At 41.8% G+C, this 12652-nt stretch overlaps 2 protein-coding genes across 3 annotated transcripts in view; one reads left to right on the top strand and one right to left on the bottom strand.

The window, feature by feature from the left end:
* The first annotated feature begins 398 nt into the window (after positions 1 to 398).
* Positions 399 to 12358, top strand: CCNE2 (cyclin E2). 2 transcript variants are annotated; one of them, XM_031058497.1, is made up of 11 exons: positions 399 to 440; positions 529 to 637; positions 790 to 846; positions 2737 to 2888; positions 4617 to 4752; positions 6771 to 6917; positions 8078 to 8173; positions 8910 to 9044; positions 9703 to 9814; positions 10466 to 10620; positions 10993 to 12358. In XM_031058497.1, the coding sequence occupies exons 1-11, from the start codon at positions 427 to 429 to the stop codon at positions 11092 to 11094; spliced, it is 1215 nt and encodes a 404-aa protein (XP_030914357.1). In that variant the 5' UTR covers positions 399 to 426; the 3' UTR covers positions 11095 to 12358. The 2 variants fall into 2 exon arrangements, with proteins under 2 accessions (XP_030914357.1, XP_005422959.1); XM_005422902.2 differs by having other exon boundaries at positions 787 to 846.
* Positions 12287 to 12652, bottom strand: part of INTS8 (integrator complex subunit 8) — a 20049-nt gene continuing 19683 nt past the window's right edge. Inside the window, exon 26 of the mRNA XM_031058495.1 lies at positions 12287 to 12505. Within this exon, the coding sequence (XP_030914355.1) occupies positions 12389 to 12505 (117 nt within the window). The 3' untranslated portion in view covers positions 12287 to 12388. The remainder of the gene's footprint in view (positions 12506 to 12652) is intronic.

Below are 12652 nucleotides of genomic sequence, written 5' to 3'. Positions count from 1 at the left end.
CATAGCCCCTGAGGGAGCGGCAGCGTCCAAGCGTGTGCCTGTGTGGGTGCCTGGAATGGAGGGTGGGGGGGACTAGAGGGGTCACAGCCCCAGGGACTCCCCATATCCTCTTGTGTGGGAAATGTCCCTTTACAACTTCCCTGCCCCCACCCCCAGGCAGCCTGAGCTGAACTGCTGCCATACCTGGGCACCCTACAGCAGAACATGGAGCTGCTTGTGCTTATGTACCACAGTCATCCTCTGCTTGGGCATTCCTCAGGCCAGGGGAATACTTGTGCCCTTCTGTTTGAGCTGTGTCAACCATGCTGCTCTTTGTGATGAGTTCATGACACAAAGTAGGGAACTTGGTTCTAGTTTTGTGAGGATGCGCTAACTGAGCTTATCCTATTACTTTGATCCAGGTAGAGATCTCATAGCCCAGAGAAGATGTCAAGGCGCAGGTAAGCTGTTAGCATTGTACTACGAGTATCTGTACTAGTCTAACAACTGCTGCTCTCCTAACATCTCATGTCTTTTTACTCTTTGTAGTAGCCGTTTGCAAGCCAAACAGCAGCAGCCACTGTCCTGTCCAGAAGAGGCTCCACAAGAGCTGCAAGCACTAGATTATCTCCAGACCAGAAAAAGGAGAACAGCAGAGGTGAGCAATTTGAGCAACTTGGAAAGTTGGATGGGACAGTCTTTACTTTGCCATGTTACAAAGCGAGGCAGGGGTAGCAAGAGATTTTCTGAGCTGTGGGAGGGTGTGCTGGTCACTGTCAGTGTATTGATGTGTGTCTCTCTTTTCAGCAGGAAATTAAGAAAAGAGAAGATGGAAAAATTGCAAAAAAACATCAATATGAAATTCAGGTAATTTAGTTGTGAATACCATTTCAAACTAGGTAAGGGAGTCTGTCTGGTTTGTGTTGGTAGGTGTGAAATCATGCATTCCACACCAGAAAGTATTGAATAGGGGAAGTTTGTATTTCTAGATATTAGAAACTATGGGAACTTAGCACCTTTTTATCTGTTTTACACATGACTTGATTGCAGATAAAAGATCCTTCAATGTAAAAGCCACTGCAGAGTAAGATTAGGTGAAAAAAAGAGAATGACCCCTGATATTTCAGAACAATTCCATATACAGAGCAGGTTAGGTCTAGAGACAAGTCTAAACAAGATCACTGCACTTGTTTTAACTTTAGGTGTGGTTTCATGGGCATTTAGTTAAGATTCATAACCATGTGGGCCATCCTTAGTTTCATTTAACAGTTCTTTTGATTATTTAAATCAGTTTAGGAATGTGTTTTCACTGACACAGTAAGCTCTTAAAATGACAGGCCTTATGGTTTTCTGTTGTAAAGCAGACTAGTAAAATATTATAACTTTCTCTTGCAAACAGTATTGTTTGTAATTATTCTGTTTGTAAAGTAAATGAGACTAACAGCTATGGTGAAGCAAAACTTCTGATTGTGAAGTTGTCTTTGTAAATCTTGAGTAGGGAAAAATGCTGCATAAGTACTTCAGCTGTACCTGGGGTGAAACTTAAGTGTTTCAACTTTGCTGAAAGGGGGAAATCCTGTGTCCCAGTCTCCCTGTCTCTTCTTCCTTGATAGCTGGCTGTGCACTCCATCTCCAGCCTTGCTCCATTCCTTGAACAAAGCAGTAGGCAGGTTCATCTTGCTTATTTGGCTTTAGAAAATAAGTTAAAGTTCTGCCAGGTTAGTGAATTAAGTCAACCCAGCAGAGGGTCTGACAAGCATTGGAGTGGAACTTGAGCAGTGAGACTCACAGGAGAGAAGGAGGAGTAGGACCTCCCTTTTCTGTTGGTTGTGTGCATTAAGGTCAGTTCTGCTGGAGTGTGTAACTTCACTCTTGGGTTACTCCAGTCTGGCTATAAATAGGTTTGGATATACTAAGGAATCCTGTGTAGCTTACCTTGCAAGTCAGCTGTATAGGAAAAGCTTCTGTGTTCAGGGACAAGTGTTCCCATTCTTTGTGAATGGGATTCCCTCTCAACTCCACAGGGAATATTTGAAGTTGTGTGACATCATTTTGAAGGCTGTCAGCCATTCATTGGTTACATACAACCAAATAAGCATTAGTGAAACAAGTTACAGTTAACTAAAGTAGTCTAGAATTCCTTCTCTAAGGCTTTCTGCAGGAATACCTTTGCAGTCTTCTCATTTTGAGTCACTGCATCCCATATTTGGCATTGGCAAGCTGAGAGAGTGTTCACAGCTGCTGCTTGCTCAGTGGGTATCTAGCTCTGGAGCTGAGATGGGTGGCTCCTCTCTGGAGCCCTAAACTGGAAGATAACAAGTTGCTGAATTTCCACTGAGAGACAGTAAAACCTCCACCCCCTCCTTTCTTTTCCCTCTGAATAGATAAGTAGATTGGACTAGCAACCTAATGTCCTGTGTTTTAGTAGCAATTTATATCTTTGCCTTTTGTACCGTAACCGAGCTTTTCAAGCAAAGGATAGGCTACTTGTGAGTTCATAAACTAAAGATGGTCATTTTCCTCAAAACTGAGTTCCCAAATGCATCCAATTTATTTATGCACGTTCCATCTTGACTATGGAAGGTTTCGTTGGCATTTAATTTTCTTCTTTCTTGGTTTCAGTACTTGAATCAATGCTGAGATCTAGAAAGACTAATGTACATTACATATATTGTTGCTGTTACTTTAATCTACTCCTTGCCTTTCTTGCTCTCATAGTAAATGCAGCATTTAAGAGATACCTTGTTTATTTTGCAGAGTTGTTGGCCCCCCACGATAACAGGAGGCATCTCGCCTTGCATAATTATTGAAACACCTCACAAAGAATCAGTAACCACTGACTTCTCGAGATTCAAAAAATACAGATTCAGGAACCTCTTCATAAATCCATCACCTTTGCCAGAACTCAAGTAAGTTTAACAGATGCAGTAATTGTTAATGTCTGAACTACTCTAATAAAATCTGTTGTATGTGCTTATATAATACATATGTTTACTTGTCTCCTCATCTCACAAAAGATTTGATGTACAAGCAAAAGACAGAAATTCTTGGGTTTGGTTGTTTTGAATATTTTTTCTCTGATCTTATAAACACACCAGACAGATAGTTTTCAGGTTTCAGAGCTGTCCTTTTATAACTTAACACCAGACACTCTTAAGGGTTAAGAGGAACATAATAGTTAAACTAAACTTCTTTCAGTGCTATTGGAACTGTGGCCAAAAAATATTTAACAAAGTTTGCTTAAAGAACTTAAAGTGTTCAAATAAACTTGTGGCAGTATCACTGTGGAGGTAGCTTGCTAGTGCAGTGCAATGTGCTTGGTGCAGTCACAGTTCAGACAGTTGCCCTTCTGCAGAGAGATAGCTTAGATCAGGCTGTGTTAGACAAGTACCCAGTTGCTGTTTGTATCAGCCTGGGGTTTAATGAAAGAGGTGGTAAATTTACTGCAATGTTGTTGAGGAAAACTCCTGCCAAGGTAAATGAGAAGAGAAGCAGAACAGGTAGCGTTACTTTAAGATAACTTTTCTATAGGTATACCTTGGTGGGTTTTTTTGTGCGTGGCCCAAACTGGATCAGAACTTCAAGATGCTACCAGGTCATGCTTTACCTCAAAGACCAGATACAGAGCTATGCAAGGTGCTTAATCCTGTTGTTGACAGGCATCTGGTAAAGCTGAACTCCATCCTTTCTGATTAGCTGAATTAGAGGATAATTTACTTCTCCTGCCTTCTCCATCCTTCCCTAACTGCTGTAAGAAGATCATAATTCATTTCTCAATGCCTGCCTGCTTAAATGGAAAGAGTTGTGTATTAAACAAGCAAATATCTCCCCAGCTTCTAACTTATGAGGGCAACACAATGAAACTGACCTGGGTTAAAGTTTGTAGGCAATACCAGTGATCAGCTCTGTCTCTCCCCTTCTGCTTGAGGAAAGGTAAATACATAACTCCAAAAATTTCAGTAGGAAATCATAATTTCATTGGTTAACATGCTTTTCCTCTTAGTACCTGCAGGATGGGAAGTGCAGTGAAGAAAAAGCCCATATGGATTGATAGTAACAATTACAAATAAAGCCATATTGATGATATAGGCATCATCTTCCCAAACAGACTGGAGCACTATTAAATTATAAGTTAGCAATATGGAAGAACATATTTTTACTCTAAATAGCTTGCTTCTGAGCTGTGAAGTAAGCTAGGAAATAAAGGGATGGATGAGTGACTTTTAAACAATATCTCTAGTTTCTCTCAAGCTAAGCTGGACAACTTATGTATGCTTTATGTTTCATGAGGAGGAGTATATTGTTCTTTTTTAGGGGGAGGGTTTGGTTTTGTCTTGCTCTCTGAACAGCCACCAAACTAGGCAAAATAGGGAACTCTAGTTGCATGTGCAGCTTTGAGAGGCACATGTTCAGTTTTACTGCCTGTTCTGTAGAACTGGGCTTGTTGGTGAGCTTGCCAAGCTGCTGTTGTGGTGATGTAAAATGTTCCAATTATTCCTGCAGTTTTCCAATTACCATACTTATAGTATGAAACTTTTCTTTTTGTTTTTAAATGTCAATAAATAACGTGTTTGTTTGGGGTTTTTTTGTGAATCATGCATATATTTACTAATGCTTTGTGTAACTTTATTCCATAGCTGGGGCAATTCCAAAGATGTCTGGCTCAACATCCTGACGAAGGAAAACAGATATGCTCACTGCAAACACTTCACATCACTACATTCTAGTTTGCAACCTCACATGAGATCCATACTGCTAGACTGGCTCTTAGAGGTGTGTATCTTTAGTTACTTTATCATGTGTTATGCCTGTGAAGTAGGCAGGTAAAAGCACAGCTTTTACATAAGATCTCATAGTAACATGTACAGTTATAACAAATGGCAGGACTATTTTGCAACAGAACAAGTGACTGCTTTTGATGCTCTTGGTGAGCTACATCTGGGCCTTCCCAGGCAGGAGGCACTGAACTACCCCTCCCCCCAGGACAGTAAGCAGCAGTGTTTAACTTTTGCTCGTGGCACCCTACATCCTGCAAGGGAGAGAAATCTGGTTTTAGACACTTGTATTGAAATTATGGATCTCTAACTTACGGGGTAGACTGTATCTAAGCCATGAGAAAACTGCATCTGTTGAGGATTTATGACCTGACCATATCAAGAGCTCTTGAGTGTCAGCCCATGATGCTATTCTCTGATTTCATAGGAAATTTTCAAATTTATCATAGGAAGAGAGCAGAATATATCAATGGCTGACAGGTAAAGGTTCTTGATACAGACAGCTTCTTATGTGAAAAGGTTACAAATATATTAGCAAGGAAATTCAAGAAAAATTAAAGCTTTTTTTTAATACACTCTGAATTTAAAAAACCTATTCCAGTCGTATGCTTCACTAGTTCCTCTAATGTGGAATTTACATGTCACCATTAAATTAATGTTGCTTTTTTTTTAGTCTTGATCTAGGAAATGATCCAAGTTCCAAACAATCAACAGGGGCATTGCTTTTGTCCAGCTCAGTGGTTCTATATGCCACAGTGGATTTAAATCCCAGCAACTTTGAGACCTCTTCAGTAGTTCCTAACAGTCTTCTGTAACATTCTAACAGATACTGCTTAACATGACCAAGTGTTATTATGTTGGGAAATACACTTCCATAGAAATTCTGCCATTAGTTTATGGGCAGGCCTGGTCTATGCAGTTTTAGCTCTGAATCTTCTTTAGAGCAGTCGTTAATAGTATCAGAGTAACACATCATTTATCAGGTTTAAAAGAGCAGGGCTGTGCTATTTCTGCCAATCACTTGCATTTTTGGTGGTCAGGAAGGGCTTTAATTTGCAAATGAGCTTCCAACCTTATCTTGAGAAATAGCTTGTAGTAGCGAGATTATATTCTGACGTATCCAAGTAAAATAATGAAGTGGCTGGGATCTATTTCTTGGGTGTTCTTTTCTGTTCTTGTTCTTTACTGCAAGTAGATTGTAAGTAATTAATGGATATCTAACTGCTTTCTAGTTGTGAAAGGGGTATGGAGTTGCAGAAGAGCTGGATATGTGGTAGCCCCTCCCAGTTCAATTAGACATTAGATGAAAAAGTAGGGCTCTCCCCAAGATCTCCAGGTCTGGGCACTCTCCTTTCTTTTTTTGTTGAACTGGCATTTGAAACACTTTGATACAATGCGAGTATTAAAAAGTTCTCCCTGCCAGGGAAACCAGCAATGGGATGGAGCAGATGGCGGCTCCTGCAGTTTTGTTCCTGCTTAGTGAGGCTGTTGGTGTGCCTGAGGGGCTGCAGGCAGTGCTCCTGGCCTGCCAGCACAGCCCACTCCAGCAGGAACTTCCAGGCTTTTTTGCTGTAGAGCCCAAGGTTTTGATTTTTTTAGTGGCTCTGCCCTGGGACAGACCTACTGGGAATTCAGCGGGGATTTGACTTCAGCTTGAAGCTTGAAAGTATTCTTAATCAAGATAATTAGTGTGTGTATATGTAGGTGTTGCTGTTTTGTTGGGGTTTTTTCCTCCACGGGCTTTCTTCTTTCAGTGGAAAAATGGTTGCTATTTAATTTGGAAAAAGTATTTCTTGAAAGTCTGTTAGTGCATCATAGGCAATTCACATTTAGGTGAGAGCATGGGAAATACCTTTTCCAATCCCATGCTAACCACTGCATCACACCATACCTTGGTATGTGAAGCTTTGCGTGTGCAAAAGATGAACTTTCATTTTGCTGTTAAAGCTTGAATACTCCAGTGTGTGTACACAGAGTTTTATAACAGAGAACTTTTGGTTTTTTCCCCTGTTGTAGGTGTGTGAGGTGTATGCACTCCACCGGGAAACCTTCTACCTAGCTCAAGACTTCTTTGACAGATTCATGTTGACACAAAAGAACATTAACAAGAGCATGCTTCAGCTCATAGGAATTACCTCATTATTTATTGCCTCCAAACTTGAGGTAAGAAGCTCTGTTACAGGGAGGAGGATATTGAATTTGGAGTAACTAAAAAGACAGTGATAACAATTATTTCACATCTGAATCTTTTGAACTTGGGGGTGTATGTACAACACTGAAGGTCAGAAGGGGGTATTTTTTTCTCTTGCTTCATTTGTGCATTTGTCAGTCTCTCAGAGAGTAGTTTTTGTCCTCCCTTTCTCCAGCAGCAGGGAAGAGACCACATAAGCTTAAAAGGCATGCAAATGTGCTAGAAGTAGTTTTGTTTTGTCTTGTCTTTTTCCCAACATACAGCAGTTGGCAGACAATCTCAGGAATGGGTGTGGGACTTGAACAAAACCAAGCCTAAGTCTCAAACTGCCTGTACATCAGGCTGATACCCTTACAACATCCTCCATTTAGTGGAGTCTGAGTCCTGAGTGCAGCAGTGGTGATACCTCACATTGTGTGCTGCATCCATGGGCCATGAGCTTCTGGGTGATGCATAGTGGGCTAGACTGACAGGAGAGCTTGGGTTTGTTATCTTGGAACCCCCAGCTCTCACTGTGGTGGTTCCCAAAGCAAAGTTGTTGTACATATGAGCAGTCATTCCTGTCCTAAGGAATTACGTGGGGCCATGGTGGTCACAGAGCCAGCTGGTAGGGAAGCAGTTTTGATGGCAAGCTCTCTTCTACTTACCAAACTATGCTTGGCCCCAGCTGGCATGACTGGCTTAGCAAATTTCTTTGACCATCTCTGCACCATGGATTTTTTTTCTCTTTGTATTTTTATTTTTTTTTAATTTATGCAATTACATCAGCACTGACAATGCAGGTAACCTGTACCAGTCAGCCATCTGTAGGAGAATTGGGATGATGTATGTTTTTACATTGGAATGGCTGAGTAGAAAGCTCTATAAATGAAAAGGTGTTCTGATTGCTTGGTCAGCATTTATTTCCCCAGAAACTCAAAGGGTTGCAATAATTCATTGCATTGTACAACAGATACCAAAACCCAAGTGGGTTATGTGTCATCTCCTTATCCTTTACGTTTCATGTCAGTTCATATAATGAAAAAAGCACTGTTGTAGCATAAGAAATGTTAACATGTCAATGTGGACAGACAAGTCTTAACCTTTCTTAGAACTGTAACATACACTCATCTTCATTTTCCCTCCCTTTAAGGAAATATACGCTCCTAAAATACAGGAATTTGCTTACGTCACTGATGGTGCTTGCAGTGAAGAAGATATTGTAAGAATGGAACTTATTATGTTAAAGGTAATAATTTGCTGTGTTTGTAAGTGCTGGGTGAAAGACCCTCCAGCTGAGCCTTCTGTTTTAATGTCACTTATTTGCTTAGGAAAAGGAACCTGTCCCTGTTCCTGTACAGTAGTGGAGCCTTTGTTGTGTGTGTGTGCACCTCTGACACCCTAGCTGGGATGCAATCCCTGATTGGTAGAAAAGGGCAGGTTTCTCATTCTTATGTGAATGTAAAAGCTCTCAACAGTGCAGGCAGCCACAGGCAGGCTGGAAAGTTGTCACTGTAGTGTACTGCACTTGTCAACATCCCTTGCTGTCCAGGAACAGGGGCTTCTGGAGAGACAGGCAAAAACTTCACACTGCTTGATGCTCCTTGTGTTGGACAGGATCTATCTTTACCAGCACAGGACTCTATACATTTATTCTTCCTTAATAGATATGAGCTGCAGGTTCACACAGCTAGCCCAAAAGCTTGAGGAAATAATATTAATTTCCCAGCTTCTGAATGGAGAAGACATATAAAATCTAACTGCACAGGTGAAAGGATACAGATTTGTGCTGATCCTAATACAGCCTTTTCAAAAAGCAGTAAGAATGCAACCCAAAAAGAATACTTGTACTTAAAATTGTAAATAATCTTTGGTGTCTTCTAAGGATATGTGCAATAATCTCACGAGAGGTATAGGAAGAACTCAGAGCACAAAACTATCCTTGAGTGGTTTATGGCACTTACCTGTTTGTTAAATATTTGCAGGCTTTAAAATGGGAACTCTGTCCAGTGACAATTGTCTCTTGGCTGAACCTCTATCTTCAAGTGGATGCTCTGAAGGATGTTCCAAAAGTACTGCTACCTCAGTATTCTCAGGAAAAATTCATTCAAATAGCCCAGGTAGGTAGTAAAATGTTGGAAAATGGTTCTTGGGGCAGTGACAAGTGCTACTGAACATTACACCCTGAAAGCCACTTTGACCTAAGTGTTCCCTTGTTTCTCCCTTACCTGTTACTTTGTTAAGGAGCCTGCAAGTTTGACTCCACCAAAGAAATTCAGTTTTGAGGACAATTACCCCCGTGTTTCTCATCTCCCTGCTTTCACATACTTCAAGACTTTTCTGTGTGCTGGAAAAATAAAAAACCCATTTTATTTCTTTAATCACTCCAGCATTCTGTAAACAGTAGCGACAGCTCTGAGAGGAAGGTGGATAATTTCGGACTCTAGGCTGTTTTTACCTGTGTTGCCCTTAACAGCGTTTCTATGTAATTGCCAAGACGGCAGCCTGGGGAGTGTTTTGACTATTTTGGAAGAGCTGTGGTTCTGTTGGTATGGGCATGTGTTGTGCCCAGCCTCAGAGAGGCTTACTGAAGCCGGCTAGCTCAGTGGTGTAAATACTGCACTAGGTAGTATTTAAATTTAAGACAATCTCTTCCTGGAGCTCGGCCCTGTTCTGGGGCACAGGCTGTAGGAGGACTGCTGTGTGCACAGCCCTCTCTGAGAAAGGTTCATGCTAGAGTATCAGCTTGTTAACATTTGTTACTCTTCATGTCCTCAGCTTTTAGACCTGTGTATTCTGGATGTGAATTCTTTGGACTTCCAGTACAGAACACTAGCCGCTGCAGCGCTCTGCCACTATACCTCAATCGAAATAGTTAAGAAAGCTTCAGGTAAGATGCCTCTGCAAAGCTTGGCCTTGTGGGGCAGGGAATTCCAGAAGCTGTCACAGACCCAAATTTGCTTAAGATGGTACTGGTTTACCAAGCTGCAAAGACCAAAACCTACATGGTCACTAATATTTGTTCTGCATGCTTCATTTCCTTCTAATTTCACTTCCTAACACTATTTCAGATGTTACAAAGACTCAGAAGAAGGAAACACTGGCAATGAAGCTTTTGCTAAGGAATTGAAACATTTCTTCTTGCTTATGGGCTAATATTTGCTCTATGACTTCCAAGTGTTTGGGGAATCATTAGCTATATATTTGGCCACTTTTTCTCCTGAAATGTAGTTTTCAAGTAGTTGTGCATGTCTGTCAGCAACACCCAGTGTGTTTTTATAGCATGACCCACAATCTTGTGTTCAAGCCACAAGTCACTTCAGCCTCCCCTGGAAAGCAACAACCCTTGTGACCTCCATTCACCCTCCAGCCACCACCCTTTTAAATAACAAGCATAAGGACATGTTGGCTGTTTCTGGGAGGATGTTTCTGAATTTTTATCTGCAGTATTATTTATTGTGTTTTTTAACTCATGGCCCTATGGGAACACTGTGCAACTCCCTCATGATTTCTAAATATATTCTGGTGTTCTACCCTTTAGGCTTAGATTGGGACAGCATTTCAGAGTGTGTACAATGGATGGTTCCTTTTGTCAATGTGGCAAAAAAGGTCCCTGTGAAGCTGAAGAACTTCAAGAAGGTTGCAGCGGAAGATCGACACAATATCCAGACCCACACAAATTATCTGGACATGCTGGTATGTAAGTGGTTTGTGGATGTGCAGTTTGGGCAGCTGAGAGTTCATTACACATCCGTTGTCCTGAGGCAGCTTCTGAGTGGCCAGAGCACCTCCTTGCTGACACCTGGCCTGGCTCGCCTCAGCGAGTGAGTGCCCAGCCACCAGTGCTGCTTATAAACAACGTGCTTTACCCTAACACGCTTGCATTACCAGCACAGGAGACCTGTTCGTAACTTTGTTATGCAATGTCACTTTGGTTTTCTCAGTATTCTCACTCTAGAGCACTTGAACTGTGTGAGTGGCGTGAGGAAGCACTGCTGCCTTCTCCTGCCACAAAAAAGGAGACCTTGTCACAGGTATTAACTGCTGTCTTCTTTCCCCAATACGCAGGAAGAAGTGAACAGTGCAGTAGTGTCTACTGCCCCAGGGCAGCTATCACCTGTGTCAACAGGAGGAATAATAACCCCTCCCAAAAGCACAGAGAAGAAATGAAATACAGTCAGTTGTCATGAACAGATTCAGAAACAGGACTTGGTGCTTCAGAACAAGACCACACTAAAGGTGACTCATGCTCTTTCCTGCTATTAAAGATTTGGGCAGTAAAAGACACAGCAGATGGAAATGGAGACCAGCATCCTCCTACAGACTTGACAAGAAGAGCTCAGCTGAGATTGCACCCTGCTATCACAAGAGCCTGGACCACTTTGGTCTGTTCTGACATGACTTAATGGTGAGAACTGAATTCTTAACTTATGACCTTCAAGAACATCTTTAAATAGGGCTGGGGGGCAAGATATGTCCACTCACCTTACATGGCAGACTTGCTTTAATTTGGGTTAGATGAGCAGGAGAATATTGACAGCTTGTATGTATTACCTCTTCTTGACCCTTTTTCTTTTCCTGGGAAGGTCAGAGCTCACTCGTGTCAGTCACTCCCCCCAGCTCAGGTGCAGTATTACAGGGGCCCGTGGGTAAGCAGTTCACATCTCTGAAACCACTCTGTGTGTGCAGGACACTGCAGCCAGCCTTGTATCAAACCCCAGCTCCACAGGAGGCCGATGTATTTATCGCCCTTTAGGCCTGCCATGAACTTCAGTTTTAGTGTATCACTGACCTCAGGTAAGAGTACCAGCAAAGCAGCTGCTGCTGCAGTAACCCTAACTGGAAGAAGTACAGTCACAGCCAGCCACTTGCACCAAGAAAGAAAAGCATGAGAACTGGAGAAGGTATGGAACAAAGGGAGCTGCAGGTACTCTACAACCACTCACGTCGTAGGAACAGTATTTTAAACTGTGGACCTGTATGTCAGCAGTGTTTATAAACAGCATTAACTACTGTGTTTTCCTCGGAATACTCACTACCTCTGAGTCACTTCTGTGATGAAGGGCAGTACTGGGAAAGAAGGGTATCATTCCTCTTCCGTCTTTCACGATGCTCCAATCCGTGCTCCACACCCAGGGACAAGTGTTACATTTCACTGAGCAGCCCACAAAGCTGCACTAGAGCATCGAGTGCCACCCACATCCACTTTACACTCACAACAACTTTGCAAACTTGAATTCATGTCTTCTCAAACAAGCCATTGTGGAACTAGCAGCAGTTGCTTCCAGCCTTCTGTACAGTTTGTAAAAATAAGGGGTTTATTGTAAGATTTCGTCTATTTCTAAGAAGAAAGATACTAGACTTTAAATGTTGTACAAAAATTTAATTGAATTTTTAAAAATAATAAAGTCTTGAAAGATTTTTTTCACTTTTATACATTTTGTAGTCGTCTTCCAGCATTAGCCTAAAAGTAAAGTTTTGCCATCGCTTGAAGGAACTTCTTTTTCCTTCTCTGAGCAGCAAGCTGTAGGACTTCCTCGGGATTGCTGGCGTTCAGCTCTGTCTGGCCAATGGCTTTTATCTTGAAACAAAAGAGGAGACACAACCAGCATGAGGTCTTCCAGTAGAGCTGTTCATTTCAAGGCACTTTCAGCACCAGTTCCATGGGTGATTTATTTCTGTATTTATTTCCTGTATGCCCCATCACCCCACCCCTTCAGCCACAACT

Source organism: Geospiza fortis, unplaced genomic scaffold, assembly GCF_000277835.1.
Source record: "Geospiza fortis unplaced genomic scaffold, GeoFor_1.0 scaffold7, whole genome shotgun sequence".
Classification (NCBI taxonomy): Eukaryota; Metazoa; Chordata; class Aves; order Passeriformes; family Thraupidae; genus Geospiza; species Geospiza fortis.
This window is presented reverse-complemented; position numbering and strand designations above follow the sequence as displayed.

Excerpts from the sequence above, each read along its gene's own strand:
- CCNE2 (XM_005422902.2), top strand. Across the intron at positions 638-786 it reads GAAAAAGGAGAACAGCAGAG|CAGGAAATTAAGAAAAGAGA; the intron begins GTGAGCAATTTG and ends CTCTCTTTTCAG. Across the intron at positions 847-2,736 it reads AACATCAATATGAAATTCAG|AGTTGTTGGCCCCCCACGAT; the intron begins GTAATTTAGTTG and ends TTTATTTTGCAG.